Below are 19,414 nucleotides of genomic sequence, written 5' to 3'. Positions count from 1 at the left end.
TTGTCTGAGGTTTTTTTTTTTCCTGAGGCGATTAGACTCAACAAATTGGTGACTGTTCTGAAGCATAACGTCTACACCAACCACTTCTTACGTCACTGCTGAGAAGCCAGAGCTTATCCCAATCACATTTTAATCTTTGGGTAATTGAGATTAGTGCTGCCTGCCAGTATCTATCAAAAGCAGTAATCTGCAATTAGCCCAGCACAGGTACTGTAGGCTGTTTGATTGTGTGTTACAGCTGTGCAGAAACATTGTGACAGATGTTTTGTTAGACCACTGCCTGTCCTGGTTTTCACGTGTAGATTCACTTGTGTATTTATGACAAATATGCAGTAAATAGTGGTCAGCTGATTATTGATGATTATATAAACCAACGAAAGCACATCAAGTAGAAACAGCAACTCCGAGTGCTCTGTGTGAGGGCGGTGTTTAATACTTGATGTACTCTGCATGTGGGACACAACAGACCATCCTGTGTGGTCTCTCCACTAGGTGGTATTAGTAGCCTTCATTCATTGAATTGATTGTCCATTATAAATCCAGATATTGTTGCGTTTAGGGATTGGAACTTGAATTGGAAGATATATATATATATGTAGATATTATAAACATGCTCACCTCTCCTTTTAATACAAAAAGTTTGATTATAACTGAAATAATTGCTTGTTGTGGCACAACTTAGACTGAATATCATGGTCTATTTCACAGCCAAATGGCAGAATATGATCCTTGGACATAACGTTAAAGGACAGCATTTTAATAATTATACCTTTTACTTTGTCAAATATTGTTTGGTTAAGTGGTGTGTCGTACACTTTGCCTCTGTACCAGTACAATGTTTAGGCAGCTCTGATTTTAGTTTCCTCACTGAACATGTAAATACAAGTTGTAATGACACGGCTCAAACAAGTTGCTCCGTAAGACTTCACGCTTATATGCTGAGTCACTGACATATCACATTGCTACGCTGACACACCTACAGTGACACCGCAGTGTGCTTGAGGTGTAGAGCTTATGTTTCAGCCAATGGTGAGTGACACAGGATAGTTAAAAGTTCAAGTCCCAGTCATTTGCCTATGTAGATAATTAATGCTGTGTTTATTACTTTGATTATGTTATTCTATCAATGTAATAAACGCAGCGGATCAAATATTGTAAGCAGAAGGTAAATAGTAAATAGGAAGAAATAAGTGGATACATTTCTGGGTGAGAGCAGATCAACAGAGAAGCACTGAGTCTGGTGTGTGTTTAGGTTCTCGGTTAATCAGATGATACCCTGAACACAAAATGAAACCCAAATAGATCTCAAGGTGAAATTTAAACATCTGGCCTGCAACAAGAGACAACATGACAGTGCCAAAAACATATTATGAATTATTAAGAATAAGAGATGTGATGGAAAAATGCAGAGACATTTAGTCTAATTAAGATGATCGGTCTCTTGGAGGCTCCTAGAACTAATTTAATTGAATAAGTAATTAATTAGAACCTGTATGGTGGTAGTATCTAATGAACATGTGCACATACTTCATATTCAGGAGCTGAAACTGAAGCATGGATGTGATGCACCTCTTTATCAAGAGACTTCTGTATTGGCTCCAGGCTGTTTCAAATGACTATTCACATGATGTGAAGAAGGGACGATGTTTGCCGACCAGTATATTGAAACAAGGTTTGTGTAAACTAAAAGCTTAAAACGTATGTCTTTATGTTGTTTAAGGGTCTGATACAATTTTTTTTAAAAAACAGATTTTTAATTTAGACAGTAAGACCTTACAGTGCACCGCAATGTGGTTTTGATCTGTGGTTCCTCTGTGGTTTGTTAAAATAATTATCTTGATGAACTTTCTTGCAAATTATTTACAAACCCCAATAAACCAAAAGAGGTGCCAGCAAAAGCCCAAGTCTAAGCACCTGTCACTGGAACATTTTACCACTGCTACCACAGAAGCAGCTGAATGTTTTTCCATTGATTTGAAACTTAGTATGATAAAAGTACAAAACTTAAAGATTATAAGCTAAAGAACCTCGGTTCAGACGGCACTGACTGCTACAAAAAACATGCACATTACAAGTATAACACCATGTCTATAAAAGCTGTGTATAGACAAATAAATAAGTAATAAAACAATTATTTAAAAGTAATCATTCTGTCCTGTGTGTCTTTGTGTGTGTGTGTGTGTGTGTGTGTGTGTGTGTTTGTGTGTGTGTGTGTGTGTGTGTGTGTGTGTGTGTGTGTGTGTGTGTGTGTGTGTGTATGTGCAGTCCTTTTACTTTTCAAGATTCAAGATTTCTTTACTGTCATTTCTCAGTGCTCACATACTGTATATTGAAATGAAATTCTGTTTCTCTCAGACCAAAAACAGAGCATTTGCAGAATAAACGATTTAAACAAACTTCTACAAATATAAGATTACTAAAAATATACTTAACAAATATATTAAGAAAGTTTCAGAAACTCACAGGAATTATATAAATACACACATACTTAAATCTTAAATCAAATAAATCGATTAAACAAATTTAGTATTGCTACTTTTGCTGAAACAGCCTCTGAAATAGGATCTGAATATTCTTTCCACCACTGTGTAAAATCATATTAAACGAGGAGAAACTAAAAAATAGACATATGACCTTTTATGAAAATGAAAAGCTGCATGATCCCTCCCTGTATTCTCTACAGTATCAATGAACAGATGCTGTCAGATAAATGGACCAAACCTACTTATCTATTCAGCCCGGACTGTGCGATTACACTTTTTGTCAAACCCATTCAAAAAGTATGAAAAGATACAGAGACAGGCGGGGATGCACGAAAACTGTAACAGGCGGCAGGACTCTGAAGTGTCAGAAGGAATCCACCACGGAAACTTTTCATTGGCCGCCTGAAATCGAGAGCCCGCCCTATCTCCCAGTATCTGGGATGTGATTGGCTCATATTCGTAAAGAGGTACATACGTCACATGGGCGCTGGGACTCCCAGTAAAGTGTAGTGGTGATGTTGTGGTGATCCACGCTGCCGACACCTCTCTTCAGCGTTATCTCGTGCAAGTACACCGGCCTGGGAGAGCTCACCACGCATGGAGTTTGAGCTCGACCCGTGTGGTGGCAACACTGGAGATGTCGCAGATCAACGGCAAAGACAATGAGCCTTTCAACAGTGACGGCAGTGACTACGAGAGCTTGCCACCTCATGTCTCAGTGATGACCCACATGACAGCAGGAGCCGTTGCTGGCATACTGGAGCACACGGTGATGTACCCGGTGGACTCTGTCAAGGTAACGCACCCAGAGGGCAGCTCGGCACTAAATCACACTTGTTTTTGCCACCAGGGCTCATTCATTAAACTAGCTTACAATTCACTGCTAACTCTGCAGACGACCTGGCTATCGCTTGCTAACAAACGTTAGCTGTAAAATGTTCAAGCTGCCTATCATTAGTTAGCTTCGGTGTTAGCTCATTTAACAGCACGGCAGTCTGCTTCCTTTAGGTACATTGAGCAAACTAGTTAAACAGGCTAGCACACATTAAATCTGAAGTAAAAAACCCGGTTAGCTTAACTAAGCAGTCAGTATTATCACTTTTTTCGTTTTCGTCTTGATATAACTATTAACTTTGCTAACATACTGTAGCTCGTTGAACGAGTGTAACCTTAATTGACTCAAAGTCATTAGCAAGGGTAGTGCAAAGTTATGAGCATTTTAATCATGAGCTCATTTTGCTTTGTGTGTAAAGCAGTTTTTTCCTGAGAGTGTCAGGATGTTTTTCGCTCAGTGGAGCAAAACCACTAATCCTTGCTTTGCCTATTACTGAAGCAGGGTTACGTTGAGTGAAGGTCAAGTACCTGGATTAGTCATAAAATATGTCAAACTGTCTTGAAATGCAAAACTCTACTTATCAACACAACCCTTATTTTAACGCTTCAAAGGCAAATGATAAAGTTAATGACGCTTTATGTTGTTGTTAAACTTCTGTGTAGATACAAAGTAGACTTCTATGTATTGACGAACAACATGATGAAACTGTGACCTTTTTGGGGATCTTAGTTTGGTTGTCTGTTTGCAGGAGAGAAACCACAAATGCAACACATATTATAGAGAACCTCTTTCTTACGTCACAAAAGAAATGTTTTGGGCTGCAACGCTATCCTTGAATCTATCCATTATTATATTAATTCATCGTTTAGTCTGTTCAACATCAGAAAATTGTGGGGAAAAAAGGCCCATCACAATTTCCCAGAGCCCCTGATGACATCTTCAAATTGTTTGTTTGGCTGACCAAAAGTATATAATCCAGAGATACCCCATTAAAATTTACATCCTCTCCACATTTGAGAAGCTTGAATCAGAAAATGTTTCTCATTTTTTTCATTACATAACTTACAATACAATACAATGAACTTAACAAATTAGTTTTCTGTCAATTGACTAAACTAATACAATATATAAATGTTATGTGGTGGTTACTTACAGGGAAGAAAATAATGTATATCATGTAAAATCATTATTGTCTTCTGATTTCAGTTACATTCACATTAATAAGAAAGATGATTAAGTCGGTCGGATCTGACTTTTTGAATGATTGCCAGTCATGGCTTTTTAGCTTTGGGCAAATCTGAACAAGTGAAGGTCAAAACTGGTTTTACGTCTAAGTTTGTAATTAAATCTCAAATGACTGAGATGAGGCTCTGATAAATGACTGACTTGCTTAAATGCAGTGGCAGTCACAGAGGTTCACAGGTGATGATACACTTCTATCATCTGTCATTGCATGAGTTCACTCTAATGAGTAACATCCTAGTTTATTTATTTATTTTTTTAAGTCGCAGTTCTCTAAATGTAAATTCTGGCCTGTGTTAAGCTCGTTAAATCCTGGCATGTGTCTGCAAGGCAAATTGCTAACTGTTAGTTCGATTGTGAACTTTGCCCCCTGCAATCCTCTCTCTTCTGCTCAGCTATTGTTTTCCAACAATGTAGTGTTGTCTTGGTAATTTGGCTTGCTGCACAACCCCTAACAATAATCATGATGTGGCACAGACAACTTTAATTAACATACTGCAATGAAAATGTCAGCACATCCTCTTTTCTACAGCGTGATGCTCTGGACATCTTGAGAAATTAACTCATGGGCCTTTATTACACAAATCATTGTTAACATTTCCTCTTGAGGTTTTTTTTTTAAGTTTTCACAAGCACCATGGACCTGTAGGTGCCCCTTCAGTTTGATCCGTCAGTGTCTGGTTCCCCAGAATCAGTTTTGAAATTCCAGTGAGTTTAAAGTGATGAAAGAAGTCATTGTTCCTGTTTTATAAATGTTATATTACGTTTTCCTTTTCCAGATGGAGTCTTTAGTGCAAAGTAAAAAAAAAAAAGAATTGTACAGTTAGTGAAACATTTAACCACAAGTGTGTGTTTGATGAGGGAATGAATTGGTGTCTCTAATCAGCTTCAGATGAGATGAGCAGAATTTGTTTGTCTCAATGAGGATTGGTGTGTTTGTTTTGTATTTCAAAGTTCATTAGATTGTGGTAACAGTCCTCTGAAGATATAGAAGGAGACACCAGGGGTGAGCCTGTGCTAATAGTAGGAGGGGGATCTTATCGGTATTGTGCACACTTGAAATCAGCCTCATGCAGTGAGGGGTGTGTGTCTGAAACTGCTCTTCCATAGTACTGATTAGTGAACCGCCCAGAACTATCAAAGCTGAAATACTACAAATGATAGGACACAGTCATCTAATCTGCATGCTTGTGCTACAGTCAGTCCTGAGACTACTGGACTTTGTTTTTCACTGTACTTCAACTCTTGTCTCCACAGTTTCTCATAGTCTTATGTTAGGTTGGCAGCTAATATAAATCTTTCACATCATAAAATGTAACCCAACTGGATTAAGTAAGGGCTATACCAATGTACCAAAGACCAAACAAGCAATGTTGGCTTTTTTAAAACAATTTAAGCCTTTCCCCAAACTTAGCCAAATTTTAGTTGCCTAACCTTTATTGTAACTTGACCATTTGTTCATTACAATGATTTATTTTATTGTTGTTTGCATGTTCTGGCCTTTGGTTACTAGAGAAGTGCCGATGTTGTGTCTTAAGTGCACAAGATATCTTTTATCGTCAGGTATTCAGAAAGTTATCACTTAAAAAAACAGTCCCAGTGGAAATGTAGTAGGTTTCTTTGTCCTCAGCATAATTCACCATTCAGGTTATCTATAGAATAAACTAATATCATTGAACAGTTTAATCTACTGAGGACTTGATTGATAAAGTAGGCTCAAATATAAAATCACACTTTTGCCTCTGTCTTCAACAAAACAATGTAGTTTGTGAAGCATAAATTCAGACACAGAAACTCAACCATTCTACCAAGTTTTGTGTGCCCAAAGTTCCCAAATCTGAATCAAACGGAAATGTAATTGATACTTTATTGTTAACGTGAAGGAAGGAAACGCATGGGAACATGCTGAGGAAGATAGACTTGGCCTATCTCCTGGGCCAGCTCCAGATCTCCTCGCAAATAAAAACATGCTTTGTGCTGTCCGGATAACTTGGCATGGTGGAGTAAAACAAAGAGCTGCCTCCCACACCAGCCTTGGGAGAGACACACATCACTCAGACAGGACCTCGCCGCTGCCAAGAGCGCTTACTGTCAGAACAATGTGTCAGCATCACAGGGAACAATACATCAAGAAATCATGATTTGGCCTGCACCAGGTGCCCACTTTAAACCACTCACAGTCACGCATTCATGCTGAACAGTGACTTTAAAAGCTGGATAACTGTTATCAAATCTACCCCAAGTGGAGTAAATTATAAGAAATGACCTTAATATGTGCCTTTATTTTTCCAGACAAGGATGCAGAGTCTGCAGCCGGACCCGAATGCTCAGTACAGAGGTGTGATTGAAGCTCTGAAAAGGATTATCCAGACTGAGGGGTTCTTCAGACCGCTGAGAGGCCTCAACATCACCATGATCGGCGCGGGTCCCGCTCATGCGCTCTACTTTGCCTGCTACGAACGGGTCAAACGCTCCCTAAGTGACGTCATTCAGAGCGGAGGCAACAGCCATTTAGCCAATGGTACGAGTTTCCACGTCTCAACCACAAATCACTTGATTGTCACACTAGGCTAAGAAGTGCAGCCTGGAGGAGTGTAGTTAGGATAAGCCATGTTAATGCCATATCCTGTTTACAATAGCTAGGATAAAGCCAGATCCCAGACATGAATAATCCAAACATGCTATCTGGGATTTCTTGGTACAAATTAGAGTTTTCTTGCATGTAGACACCATGTTATGACTGGTGTATAAAAAAAAAAGTTAATTCACACAACCTCAGTCAAGATAAGGCTGATTCTGGTAACAAATTCAATTGATTACACAGTTAACAAAATCTTTTTGTTTTTTTACAGGTATGGCAGGTAGTGTGGCCACTGTTCTCCATGATGCAGTCATGAACCCAGCTGAAGGTAAGAAAAACAAATGACAAAATCAGATTTTATTTATTTTTTATTATTTTATTTTATTTTTTGGCCAAAGAAGCCCTTTGTCTTTAATTTTCTGAGATGGTTCTTCCTACATTTACTCATAGCTACCATTATATTAATTATGCTCTTGTACTGTACTGACCAGTGGTGTGATAATTAATTAATTTTGTTATAAGAATTAGAAAAACTTCAGCATTACTCAAAAATTGGTTTTTTTTGCCTTCTTTTGTTTAATTTATATTAAACTGTATTTTTGTTATATTTCTGTTATTATTCTATTTACAAATACTTCTACTGTTTTATTATTATTTCTATTAATTCACTTTATACTGGAAATAATAAAACATATAAAACATAAGTTTATAAAAATATATACATTGTTGGGGGCATGTTGAGTCATTTTCTTTACATGCAGTGTATAAAATGTATGTAATAAAACATACTAACGCTGTTCCTGTTTTCTTGCATGGTTCAGTGGTGAAGCAGAGGATGCAAATGTATAACTCGCCATATCGGGGGCTTTTGGACTGCGTTCGGACAGTGACGCGCACCGAGGGCATCGGGGCCTTCTACCGCAGCTACAGCACACAGCTGACCATGAACATCCCCTTCCAGGCCGTTCACTTCATCACCTACGAGCTGATGCAGGAACAGTTAAACCCCCACAGACTTTATCACCCCGGCACCCACATAGTGTCAGGAGCAGCAGCAGGAGCAGTTTCCGCAGCCATCACCACTCCACTTGACGTTTGTAAAACTCTGCTTAACACGCAGGAGAACGTTGCACTCAACTCCATGAACATCAGTGGCCATTTATCAGGAATGGCGAATGCCTTCAGGACAGTGTACCGGCTCGGCGGCTTTGGAGCCTTCTTCAAAGGGATCCAAGCTCGGGTTATATACCAGATGCCCTCCACCGCCATTGCCTGGTCAGTGTACGAGTTTTTCAAGTACTTCCTGACAAAGCAGCAGATGGAACAAGAGCAAAGACCCGGCTCCCTGTAATGGAAACCTCACCTGATGAAAGAAGGCTCCAACTTGAGGCAGCGTAGGCTCACTGTGTGCTGTTTGAGGAAATAACATCTGTCATTATCTCAAAGGGAAGTCACCGTGGTGGAGGTGCGACAGAGAATGGCACTCCTTATTGTTCACTTAGGTCAATCTATGTGGGTTTTCAAGTTAGGATGATGTTGCACAACCAGGATATGCGACAGAGATGGCTATTCTTAAAGGACAGATAACATGTAGAATAGCTGAACAGTAGTCTTTTTCCTCCTCCACCCCACAAACACATCAACCACAACTATCCAGTATCTTTTCTACATGTGGTGACCTTATAATTAAGTTGTCTTGAATGATGTTTATAGTTCTTAATATTGGAACTTTTTATTTATTTGGTTAGCTTTCTGAGGCTTGTATTTTATGGATGCGGAAGAAACACAATGCTGTTTGCTTGTTTTATTTCACTGTGTATTTATAAAGAACTATTTCGACACATTCCTTACTTTCACTCCACGGCGAAAGGAACAGTTGCGCCTTCCAAGTGCCTCATAAATATTAAAGGCTGCTTCACCTTTGTCTCTTTTGCACTGTGACTTTCGACAGAGCAAATCCTTATTATCATATTTTTGTTTGGTCCAAGCTGTATCCAAAAAGCTTCTTAAGATTCTGTGATGGGATTAAATATGATAGTTGGTCTTCATGTTATAACTGGTCAAATTTGTCAAATCTATGCACACAAAAGTGGTGATTTGCAAAATTTTCAGTTAGTATCCCTGTCACCAATTGCTCAAATGCCAGTCTGCAGCAATTCTGTCTTTTTTCTTCTTTTTTTTTGTTACTGCTTTAAGTGCAAAACACCCTTGTTTTCTTGAGAGAACTGCAGTCTCTCTCAGTATTAAGGTTTTTAGGCCGTAACGGTCCAGTCATTTGCCTTGTTGAAGTGCAGCACTACCACGCTGTCGAATCACGCACAATAATTGTCTCATTTAAAGAACCTTACCTGTCGCAGAAAGAAGGCAGCTTGTTTATATGTGTTCACACAAACATGAATACATATTTTGTGGGTGACTCTTTCTGAGAAACTCCATCACACAGATTTGAGTGTTTCTCCAGTAAGGCTGTTATTTTGGATGGTGGCCTTGTCTCAACCTTTACATACATTTGTACTGGTGTGATGTTTCGCTTTTGAGTGACGTATTTTAACTACAGTATGTGTGTCATATTGACCTTGAACCTAAAGGTTGTAGATTGTATATAAAATATTTTCAGAGTGTAAGATTTGCTGATACAGCGCAGACTTTTCGTGATCCATCATATTGTTAGTTTTGTTTGGAAACCGTCTTTGTTACCATGAGACCGTGAGTATAAAACCTAATCAAATCAGCTGGTGAGCAGGCAAAGCTATTTCTTTTTTTCCGCTCATCCTGTTGTACTTACACATTTCCTGTGTGCTCACTGCTCTCTTTAGCGTCTTGACTATTTTCCACTCGGTAGTCAAGACATTCCTTCAGATATTGATGTAATCCAGCAGGCAGCCAGATTTATTTGTTTTTAATTACAGAGTTTTTCTTCCTCTGGCAAAGTTCAGAGAGTTCGTCAGACTCCAGCGGTCTCACAAACCCTTTAGAAGCAGATTCATTATTCTTGTACAGTAGGGTAATTGTTAATATACCAAAGACATGCATTGTATTATTCTATGCATCTTACTTTGAACCTGTAATGATGTGTGTGCCTGCCTGCTGTGAATTGTCATTTTTTCCCCTTACAGTTTCCATTCAGTATAGCCTTACATTCTCTCTATTCTCATTTAGGTCTAGAAGCTTATTTTCTATGTTTGGACTGTGTTGAAAGTCTTTCTGCCTCAGCATTGTTTAAAAGGTGAAACATCCTGCAAAAACGTCTCATCGACTACTAAAATACTTGAGCAAAGGCAGTAAAAGTGGAAGTTTTATGTTGTAAGTTTTCACTATATTTGGAAACGTTAAAGATTGCATTTTGATCTAATTTTTATTGTTCAATCTGTCTTTTTAGACTATATAAAATATTTATATAAGCTATAGTTGCACATGCAATGTAGATTTCACATGAATGGATGAAAAGTTTTGTCTGCTTGAATATAATCGTGGCAACTTTAATCAGCATGGATTCACACAAATTAGTTAATCATGTTGTAAAAAAGTAAAATGAAGCCAGTAAGACTTGATTTTTTTTTTTTTTTTTTGCAGTATACTTGCCTATAACCCTCCTTTTGAGGTGTCAATTCATAATTCTCAAACCATGTTGTGTCCAAGTACTTTTTTATCATGTTGTAGTAGTGTTATGATTGTGCTCATTTTCTAGTACATGCTTACATTTTAAAGGAGATAGCAGAGCTGATATACTATGTGGGGAATTTCCCAAATGTAAATATTTTAATGCTATGTACGCACAAATGATTGAAATGGGAGTTGGGATGATTTTCGCTGAGTGCCATCTCCAGACGAGGAGTGCTTGGCAGTCGCACCATGCAAATATGAAATAATTGTGATGATGCTGCTACAGTAATGTAACACTGGAGCTGAAATAAACATGCAAGTGAGAAAGGCTGTGTTTTTGTTTCTGAACTAAATCAATATTTGCTGTCCTCAGTCAGAGCCTTTTAAGAATTTGGGGAAAATGCTTGTTTGGGTTGACTCTGAACCAACAAGAATATCATTTGGTTCAAAGAATACATTTTCTATGGTAGATCAGTAACAGTTGCAGCAGGATCATAAAAAAAACACCACCACTGCTAAAGTGGCTGAAAAGAAATGAAGGATTGGTTGATGAAACAAGCTCAAGGAAAATATTCATACTGTATACTTTCATTATGATTGCTGAAAGTAAAAGTTTCACTCTAGTCCTGCACACTGTGGATGAGGCTGTCATCATCACTTCAGTGATCAAATACATTATATATACAGTAATTAGTGTGTATATATATATATATATATATATATATATATATATATATATATATATATATATATATATATATATATATGTAGTCTGTGGGAAGGTAAGTTTTTTTTTTAATGCTGTGAGCACTGCAACCAATTCCACTCACCTCCATTGTGTTGATGTGGAAGCAGAAATCAGCACCAATAACACCAGTAGTGGTATTATGAGAAAATATGTTTATTCATTTAGGTGAACTGACCCTTTAAGGTATATATTTTGCTGTAGTTATAGTGCCACTAGAGGGCAGTATAGCACCATTTAAAGACTCATCATGGACAAAGAGAAAGTCCTCAAAGGCAGGGATGAGTTGGACATACTGATACATGATAATGTCAGTGTTTGAAGTGCTACTGGCAAGTCTTGAACTCGGATTTAAAATGATTTTGGAGGTAATCACTTTGCCACGACTAATAGTTCAGTGGAGACAATCATAAGAATAGAATAGAATAGAATAAAATGCCTTTATTGTCATTGCACATCGTCGTACAATGAAATTTGCTGTGCAGCTCCTGAAAATGGTTCACACATTCATCCATACATACACACCCCGTCCATGCAGGCAAGTAGCAACAAAGCAGACAAAAGCAAATTAAAAAGAATATATAAAATGATGAAAATAAATATGAGATACTTATCTTAAGTTGTATTGCACTAAAAATATTTTCTGCACATCAGACTTTGAAGTCAGTGTGTTGATTTTGTAGTGTATTCCTATTTTTCAAATTGTGCTTCTAGTGTAGCAGGTCCTCCATTAACATTGCTTCTCCATTAACATCTCATTTTTTGTGATTTAATGCGGAAAATCACTGAATTAATGAATTTCTTTTACCTGGACTTATCTCAAGTGTCCCTTGTATACTGCATCTGTATCCAAGACAAATAACAGAAAGCACAAACTGCCCCTTAAAAGTTATCAAAGAGCTGAATCAACTCTCACTATCGGTACTTGAATGCAGCAGGAATTCTTGTAACTTTCCCCAAAAAGATGGAAAAAACTGCTGTTATTACATTCCCAATTCTTCTTTGATTCTACATGGACATAACGTTTCAACCACAAATGTGGTCTTCTTCACATAAGGATGAGGGTGTGAACACATCTGCATATGATGACAAGTCACACATCATTATCTGTAATATGGAAAACTGAATATCACATCAACACTGTGTTAAAAGCAGGATTAGATGCATAAACATTTACACAATAAAGAAGTTAAATAAAGACTATTCGTAAAATTGCTGTGCAAAATTTGTGGATTTATGCTTGTGAGCTAACATACAAAAACAACATCTAAGGGAAAGAAAAGTAATACAAAAAGTGTGCACTGGCCTCACTGATGTCATATTGTTCCCAGTAATTCGTGTGGTAATTATAGAATGTAATTAATTATATTGTTTACATGCAGGTAAATACAATATGTCCAGTGATGTGTAATGACAGAGACCAAGACTGATCTGATGTTTTTATCAAGATGCAGACAGTGCATAGCGTTATTCAGAACCAACATGACTCAGGACACGTACACTTGTGCTGTAACGTTGTTGTCCCCGCACGTGTTTAGATTTCGCCCTTGTCCATGAGCGAGTTGTTTATCTGAAGAGTATGAACGCCCCCCTCAGCCCATGTCCTCTGTCCTTGTCATGCTTTTGTCTAATCACCCTAATCTGCAGTAAACTGTCTCACTACTTTATGTCTTTATCCCAAAGATAAGAGCACTGGAAAATCACAACTGGCTCTTCTATCTCTGTCTGCAGCTCTCCCAATTTCTTTACCTTTCTTTCAACCTCTCTCTCTCTTTCTCTCTCTCTCTCTCTCTCTCTCTCTCTCTCTCTCTCTCACACACACACACACACACACACACACACACACACACACACACACACATAGGTTTACTTAAGTCACTTTTGGGGTATTTGCATAGACTTACATTAATTTCCTGGAGACTTACTCTAACTCTAACCATAACCACTACTTGCCTAACCCTAACCCTTACCCTAACCTTAACCACTGACCCAAAAAAGTGTTTTACCAGTTGGGGACACAGCTTTTGTCCCCAATTGCACAAGTTGTCCCCAATCAACTGGTCTGGTGTGTGTCCCTGAAAATGACTTAAGTCATACCCACACACTCACACACAGTTGTGTTTCCATCACTTCAGAGGACATTACAGGGGTGCAACGGATCACAAAATTCATGGTTTGGATTGTATCATGGATTTGAGTCACGGATCGGATCATCACAAAACTTTGTATTCCATATATTCTGTAAAACACTTACAGCATGGAACTTTTGCCCATGGTCTTAAATGAAAACAACATTCAAAATATTCCAAGCTCAATTGTTAAATTGCAATATGAAGCATGATACCTTCTTCCTTTAAACATGGTAGTGAATGAAACAACAGCCTGTGTCCACATCATAAAAACTTCATGACTTACAAACATGAACACGCGTCTTGTCCTGCAGCTTAGTTTGTTGAACGAGTCACCAAATAAACATTCACCTGTGAAAAGTGCATCGCTAACGTCAGTTAGCAGCTACGTAGCTAATTAGCTGCTCAGCTGCAGCACATTGAACAGCATGTAAACATACCTGCAGATGTCACTACGGACAGTTAGTTGCTGGTTTGGTCGTTGCTCTTCAAAATCCATGTTAGCAACGCGCTGTCTGTCCATGACTTGTTTATTTTAAATGAGATATTAAATTTTGCAATTAATCTGCAGTTCACATGCGTGCCAAACCTTGGAGGGTGATCCGTATGGATCACGGATCAACTATGATCCGTTGCACCCATAATTGACAAACCCTAACCCAAACCTAACCCCTAACCCTTCATTTCCTGAAGACTTATCCTAACCTTAACCATAACCACCACGTCTCTAACCCTAACCCTAACCTTAACATAACCCTAAACTAACCTTAACTTTAAACCAAGTCTTCACCCTAAAATTAACGACTTACATTAAGGGGACATGCTTCTTGTTACCATAAGGGAGGCGAGTCCCCACAACATAAGGAATACCTGGTCCACACAACCACACCCACACACACACTGTTCGCAGCCACACAATCAATGCTAACCATCGGATGAGTTGGATGCAGCAGTGTATCTGCTGAGGGGTTGCTCTGTGGATCTGCTCTACTGGTACCGTAACATGAGGGATCTAGTTACACTATCCGAGGAAGTTTATGAGTGTTCCAATGTGAAAAGATCAGGGCTGTTTTAAACTCCTTATCAACTCCAACAAATTTGTCAGACAGTCACGGCATATTGGAGCACCGACAAAGGCCGTCTTTGTGGTCGGGTTTGGTTTTTCTCCTCATCGGTTTAGAGGATCTGCTTGTTTTTCAAAGCCTCATTGGCCACCTTGAAGAGCACCACGACGGCTCCACGACAACACTGTTCAATCAGATTCCTGAAAGTACAGAAAATTAAGATAAACTCTTGAGAACAGAGACTTAACACTGAGCATTTCTTTGAATTTACTTTATTTTCATATCCCAGAAAATCTTCATGTAGCCATGTACTTAAGGGCAAACTCCATGATTCAAATACCCTACACAAGAGGAGATAAAGTAATGATGTTGTAAACTCATCCTCACTGCTTTTCATCATTAACTTGCCAAATCCAGTTAATCCAGGTGGTTCAGGGAGAGATTTAGAGACATTCCCTGAGACTGAAGAGCAGACACAGACAAGAGGATGTTGTTTTTAGTCCTCTGTTTGTGAATCAATGTACCGTGTCTCTTTGAGCCCTGAGGAAGTGCAGGTATTACAATGGCAAGTGTAATAATAATAGCTCTTCTAACCTTCAGCTTCACTCTTCAACAAGCTCCTTTATCTGATGAACATGTCCATATGCGGCCCGGCAGCTGAGAGACACAGAGAGATACTGTCAGATTTTCAATGCCGTCAAAACAGATGCTATCTGCCCCTCTTCATGTCTAATTACCTGTTTACTCCAAGCGCTTTGAATGAATGGTGCAACCGCTGGCATGGCATTGTTGATAAGAACTCACTTTAGTTTAAGGAAATCATTAAGATTTACATTTCATTTCATATTTTTAGCTTGTACATTTGAAGATATGCTCAAAATTTGTATGCTCAACTTTTTGTGTATTTTACAAAGTATATTTAATATTTAAACTTCCCACTTGTTGCTGCATACATTAGTTTAAAATTGCTCATAAGAACATCTTTTGTAACTAACATGCTGTTTGAAAGAGGTGGTTAAATATGACAGTTACAAAAAAAACCCTTAGAAACATTAAAGTAAGTAATTAGTAATTAAAAGAAAAAGATTATGATAATCTTGGGACACTTGTTTCCCATGTACAAGACACGGTCACTAATGAGGGCAGTGACTTCACAAAGTCAGACAGGTTACTGGCGTGAGAGCTCTCAAGTCTGCCTCCCTATCGATGCCATCAGTCCTCTGCTCACACTTATGTTACTACAAACTTGACCTTCTTAACTATGTAAAGCCCTAAATCCTGCATGCCATCTTATCAGCGCTGTAAAGAGAGACACAGCACTGCTTCAGCCTGACATGCCAACCTGCATATAGCTATACAAACCCTTCGAAGGGCCACAGTGTTTAGCTTTCATTTAAATAGTTGAAAGTTGAGAAAAAGATTTTTGCTCTTTTGCCGTACTAAAGGTTTTGAGGTATAATTTCTAATTTATTCTAGAAAAGTCTAAATGTTTTGACTTCTCATCTATTAGGAGTGAATTATTGTACGTTTTTTGTTGTTAAAAAAGATCCATATCCCACCCTGCTCTTTTGGATTTTAAAGAGGATCCAAATACATGCTGAATTAGTGAAAAAGTCAGTTTGGGTTTTGTTTCTCAAATCTGAAAGTTCTTAGGCCAAAAACATTGGAAGTTGGGTCAGCCACTGAAGCTGTAATGCATGTGTCATAACCACAAGTTTACATGTTTTCATCCTCATTAAGTAGTCATGAATGGAGTCTCCTCTGGTTGAAGGTCTTATAATCGTTTTCCCATGAATGTATGTGTCCACAGTCTTACACGGTGGTAAAAGAACTGACATACAGCTACTCATGTAAGTCTGGAAACATGCACATTTTATCTTCATCTTTCCTCCCTGCTAAATAAACTTAGGTCTAATACTTTGTGTGTCAGTCTTGCAAAGAGAAAAAGTGTCCTAATTGTTTATATTTGGATTCTGGAGGTGGCAATACTTTGACTTTGTGGTAGGGTTTAACACTTGGGGATGCATCCTGCAGTGGAGATACAGCATATCAGTGGTAGTTATCTCAGAAAACCCCTCCATTCAGAATACAAACAGAGCAGATTTTCTGGGTAGCAGGTACATTCTGGGTAGAGAAGATCTTACCTGTAGCGGCAGCGCCCAGATAAATCTGAAGGCCTTTAAATTGAAGTCAGAGCAGTGAGATGTGATGGCTGTGGCGGATCAGCTGTCAGCTGACAAAGCACAGTGTGGCTTACTGTTACGTATCCTGCCAGACCTCATTCATGATTTCATTTCTTTTTATTGTTTGCAAACAGCATGTTTCATTCAACCTCAAAAACCAGACCATGTATGTAGATTGTTAAGAGGTGGTTGTCACTTGTGTGGCTACTAAACTATATCACACACTCTTCAATCAGTATTTAGGTTTTCACATACAGCGAACAGTAGGCTTAATATTTAGAAAAATGTATTTTACTTGAAATATTGAAGAATATTACTCAGGAGATTCACACAATCACGCTCAGAAGGCAATCAGAGCTAATTGAACTTGAAGATTCAGCTTTATAATAAAGGAGACAGTGAACTCACCTGCTGACAAGAGGCCATGTGATAATGAAAGATGACATCTGCATTCAAGACATGGATCATATCAATACACTCAGAGATAATAAACTGCATTCCATGTCCACGTGTGTGATACTTGTGGCAAAGCACAAAGCTGGCGCACACCTGCATGAGGTTAACATATGTTATTAAAGCTAAAGGCCAAATGCTCCTGCTATAGACCCAGATTTACATTATATGTACACGTTCCATAGACAAAAGTAGAAAGCATACTGTTTTTGTTTCATGTAAAACTAAGCTTGACTAAACTTGATTACACTGGAAAGTTGTAAGTTGCAGTGCATTTAAAACTGTCTGCAGAAACACTTTTATTGCAATAGATTTTTCTGTGTTGACATCGACATTTTTTTTTCTAGATCTAGTGTTTCTAATCTCTGAAACTAGTGAATCTTATATTCAGAATTGAGGGGAAAAAAACGTAATTTTATACATATCTTATACATATAAGTCTAGTTTAATTTCACCCCTATTTCACTGTTTGAATTCTAATAACATTAGTGATAACTATAACTGAAGTTATTATTTGCATGGCTAAAGCAATGGGATTTACAAACAATACAATGTTTGGGATGAGGTTTTAGCATGTAACTTACATTATATTCAAAGTTCCAGAGATTGAAGTATACAATCATGTAATTTAAATAATGAAAAATTAACTAAATGTTTCTCTATGTGGGATTCTCTCTCATGTTTTCCACACATTGTGTTTTACAATGGAAGCTATTTAAAGTAGTTATCTCAAGGTCTAAAGAAATATGTCCCAAAGTAAAATATATCTTGTTTACATACATTTATTTTTTTGTATTATTTATAAGTTGAGTGTTTTCTTTACTGAAAGCCAAAACAATAACTACAAGGTTAGATGGCATATCCGCTTCTTATTCTAAACAAACCTCTTACTTTTCTACATTTTGTATGTCCCGGAGTCAAAATCTGTCAACAAACAGGTTTTGTTGACACATTTGTCACTGTCACACACAGGAAAAGATCCACACGATGCGTTCCCGGCTTATGCCATGGTGGCACAAGAGAAACAGACATCTTCTGATTATACTAACACAACACGCATGGTCTGCCTTTGATTTAAAATAAGATGCACTTTAAACTACTTTTTAGAGCTTTTACCGTCAAGACAAATGAAATAGTTGTTCTCATGTGTTCCTACAATACAGCACACTGCTTTTTTATTGTACACTTTACATTTTAAACTAGAATCCCTCAAAATGTCTCAGATGATAAATTGCAGTTTAGTTGTATACAGTCCCTTTGCGTGATGTCACCTAAAGGAATCTGAAGAGCCGTTTATCTCTGTGTAATCAGGGTTGAGGCTCTTTAAAGGAATCAAGTCTCATTCTTCGACCCTCATTTACAATATCATGCTGATCTCAGTCACGCTTATCCTCTCATGTAGTTTTACTGCATTATCAGAGTCAGAGAGTTATCCACACAGTTAGTTTAAATCTTTCCGGTATGATAGTTGGGTTCTTTCTTTTTACCAAACTGTCTGTTTCCCAATATACTGCAACTAATTGTACACAGTTTATACATTCAAATAATATTTTAACTAACTTAACAATCAGAGTTTTCACACTTTCTTTGCATTTTCCTGTAATAAAGCTTCCATAACAAACAGAACCATGTTAAAATACATGTTAAAATTGTCAAGGTTTGCTAAAATTGTGCTTAAACTTTGAGTAAATGGGTCAAGCTCAACTTGTACTATAGCTGAGGTATTCCTAAAAACTGTACATGATGTATTTTCTGCAAATTTTGTAACACAGAACTTCAAAGAAAAGCAAAATGTATGTATGTATGAATTAATCAGCAATGCCACAACTGAGTTCATTTCAAATGGTTCATTGTGCAAACCCATGTCATATCCATTACCACAAGATTTGAATCACTTTGTATGAGATCATTTTTCTTAAAACATGAAAAAATACAAGATGATGTTATGACAAAAACAATCAAATGGTACACTGGAACTGGAAATCAATGTAAAAAAAACATAGAATCAAGTATGATAGTGAACACACGCCTAAATATCAGGGACACTAAAAATAGGTTTTATGATAACAAATCATAGCTCCATATATAATTTTTGT

General features: G+C 37.8%; 1 protein-coding gene across 1 annotated transcript; it reads left to right on the top strand.

The window, feature by feature from the left end:
* The first annotated feature begins 2,964 nt into the window (after positions 1 to 2,964).
* Positions 2,965 to 11,071, top strand: slc25a37 (solute carrier family 25 member 37). Its single transcript, XM_044368712.1, has 4 exons — positions 2,965 to 3,279; positions 6,853 to 7,081; positions 7,413 to 7,469; positions 7,963 to 11,071. Exons 1-4 carry the CDS (start codon positions 3,121 to 3,123, stop codon positions 8,490 to 8,492), a joined length of 975 nt encoding a protein of 324 aa, XP_044224647.1. The 5' UTR covers positions 2,965 to 3,120; the 3' UTR covers positions 8,493 to 11,071.
* The last annotated feature ends 8,343 nt before the right edge of the window (positions 11,072 to 19,414 follow it).

This window comes from Thunnus albacares, chromosome 2 (genome assembly GCF_914725855.1).
Source record: "Thunnus albacares chromosome 2, fThuAlb1.1, whole genome shotgun sequence".
Taxonomy (NCBI): Eukaryota; Metazoa; Chordata; class Actinopteri; order Scombriformes; family Scombridae; genus Thunnus; species Thunnus albacares.
Note: the sequence above shows the minus strand (reverse complement) of the source record. Positions and strands in the feature narration are given on the sequence as shown.

Coding starts and splice junctions, on each gene's coding strand:
- slc25a37 (XM_044368712.1), top strand. CDS start 3,121: ATGTCGCAGATCAACGGCAAAGACAATGAGCCTTTCAACAGTGACGGC. Junction 3,280..6,852: donor ACCCGGTGGACTCTGTCAAG/GTAACGCACCCA, acceptor TTATTTTTCCAG/ACAAGGATGCAGAGTCTGCA. Junction 7,082..7,412: donor CAACAGCCATTTAGCCAATG/GTACGAGTTTCC, acceptor GTTTTTTTACAG/GTATGGCAGGTAGTGTGGCC.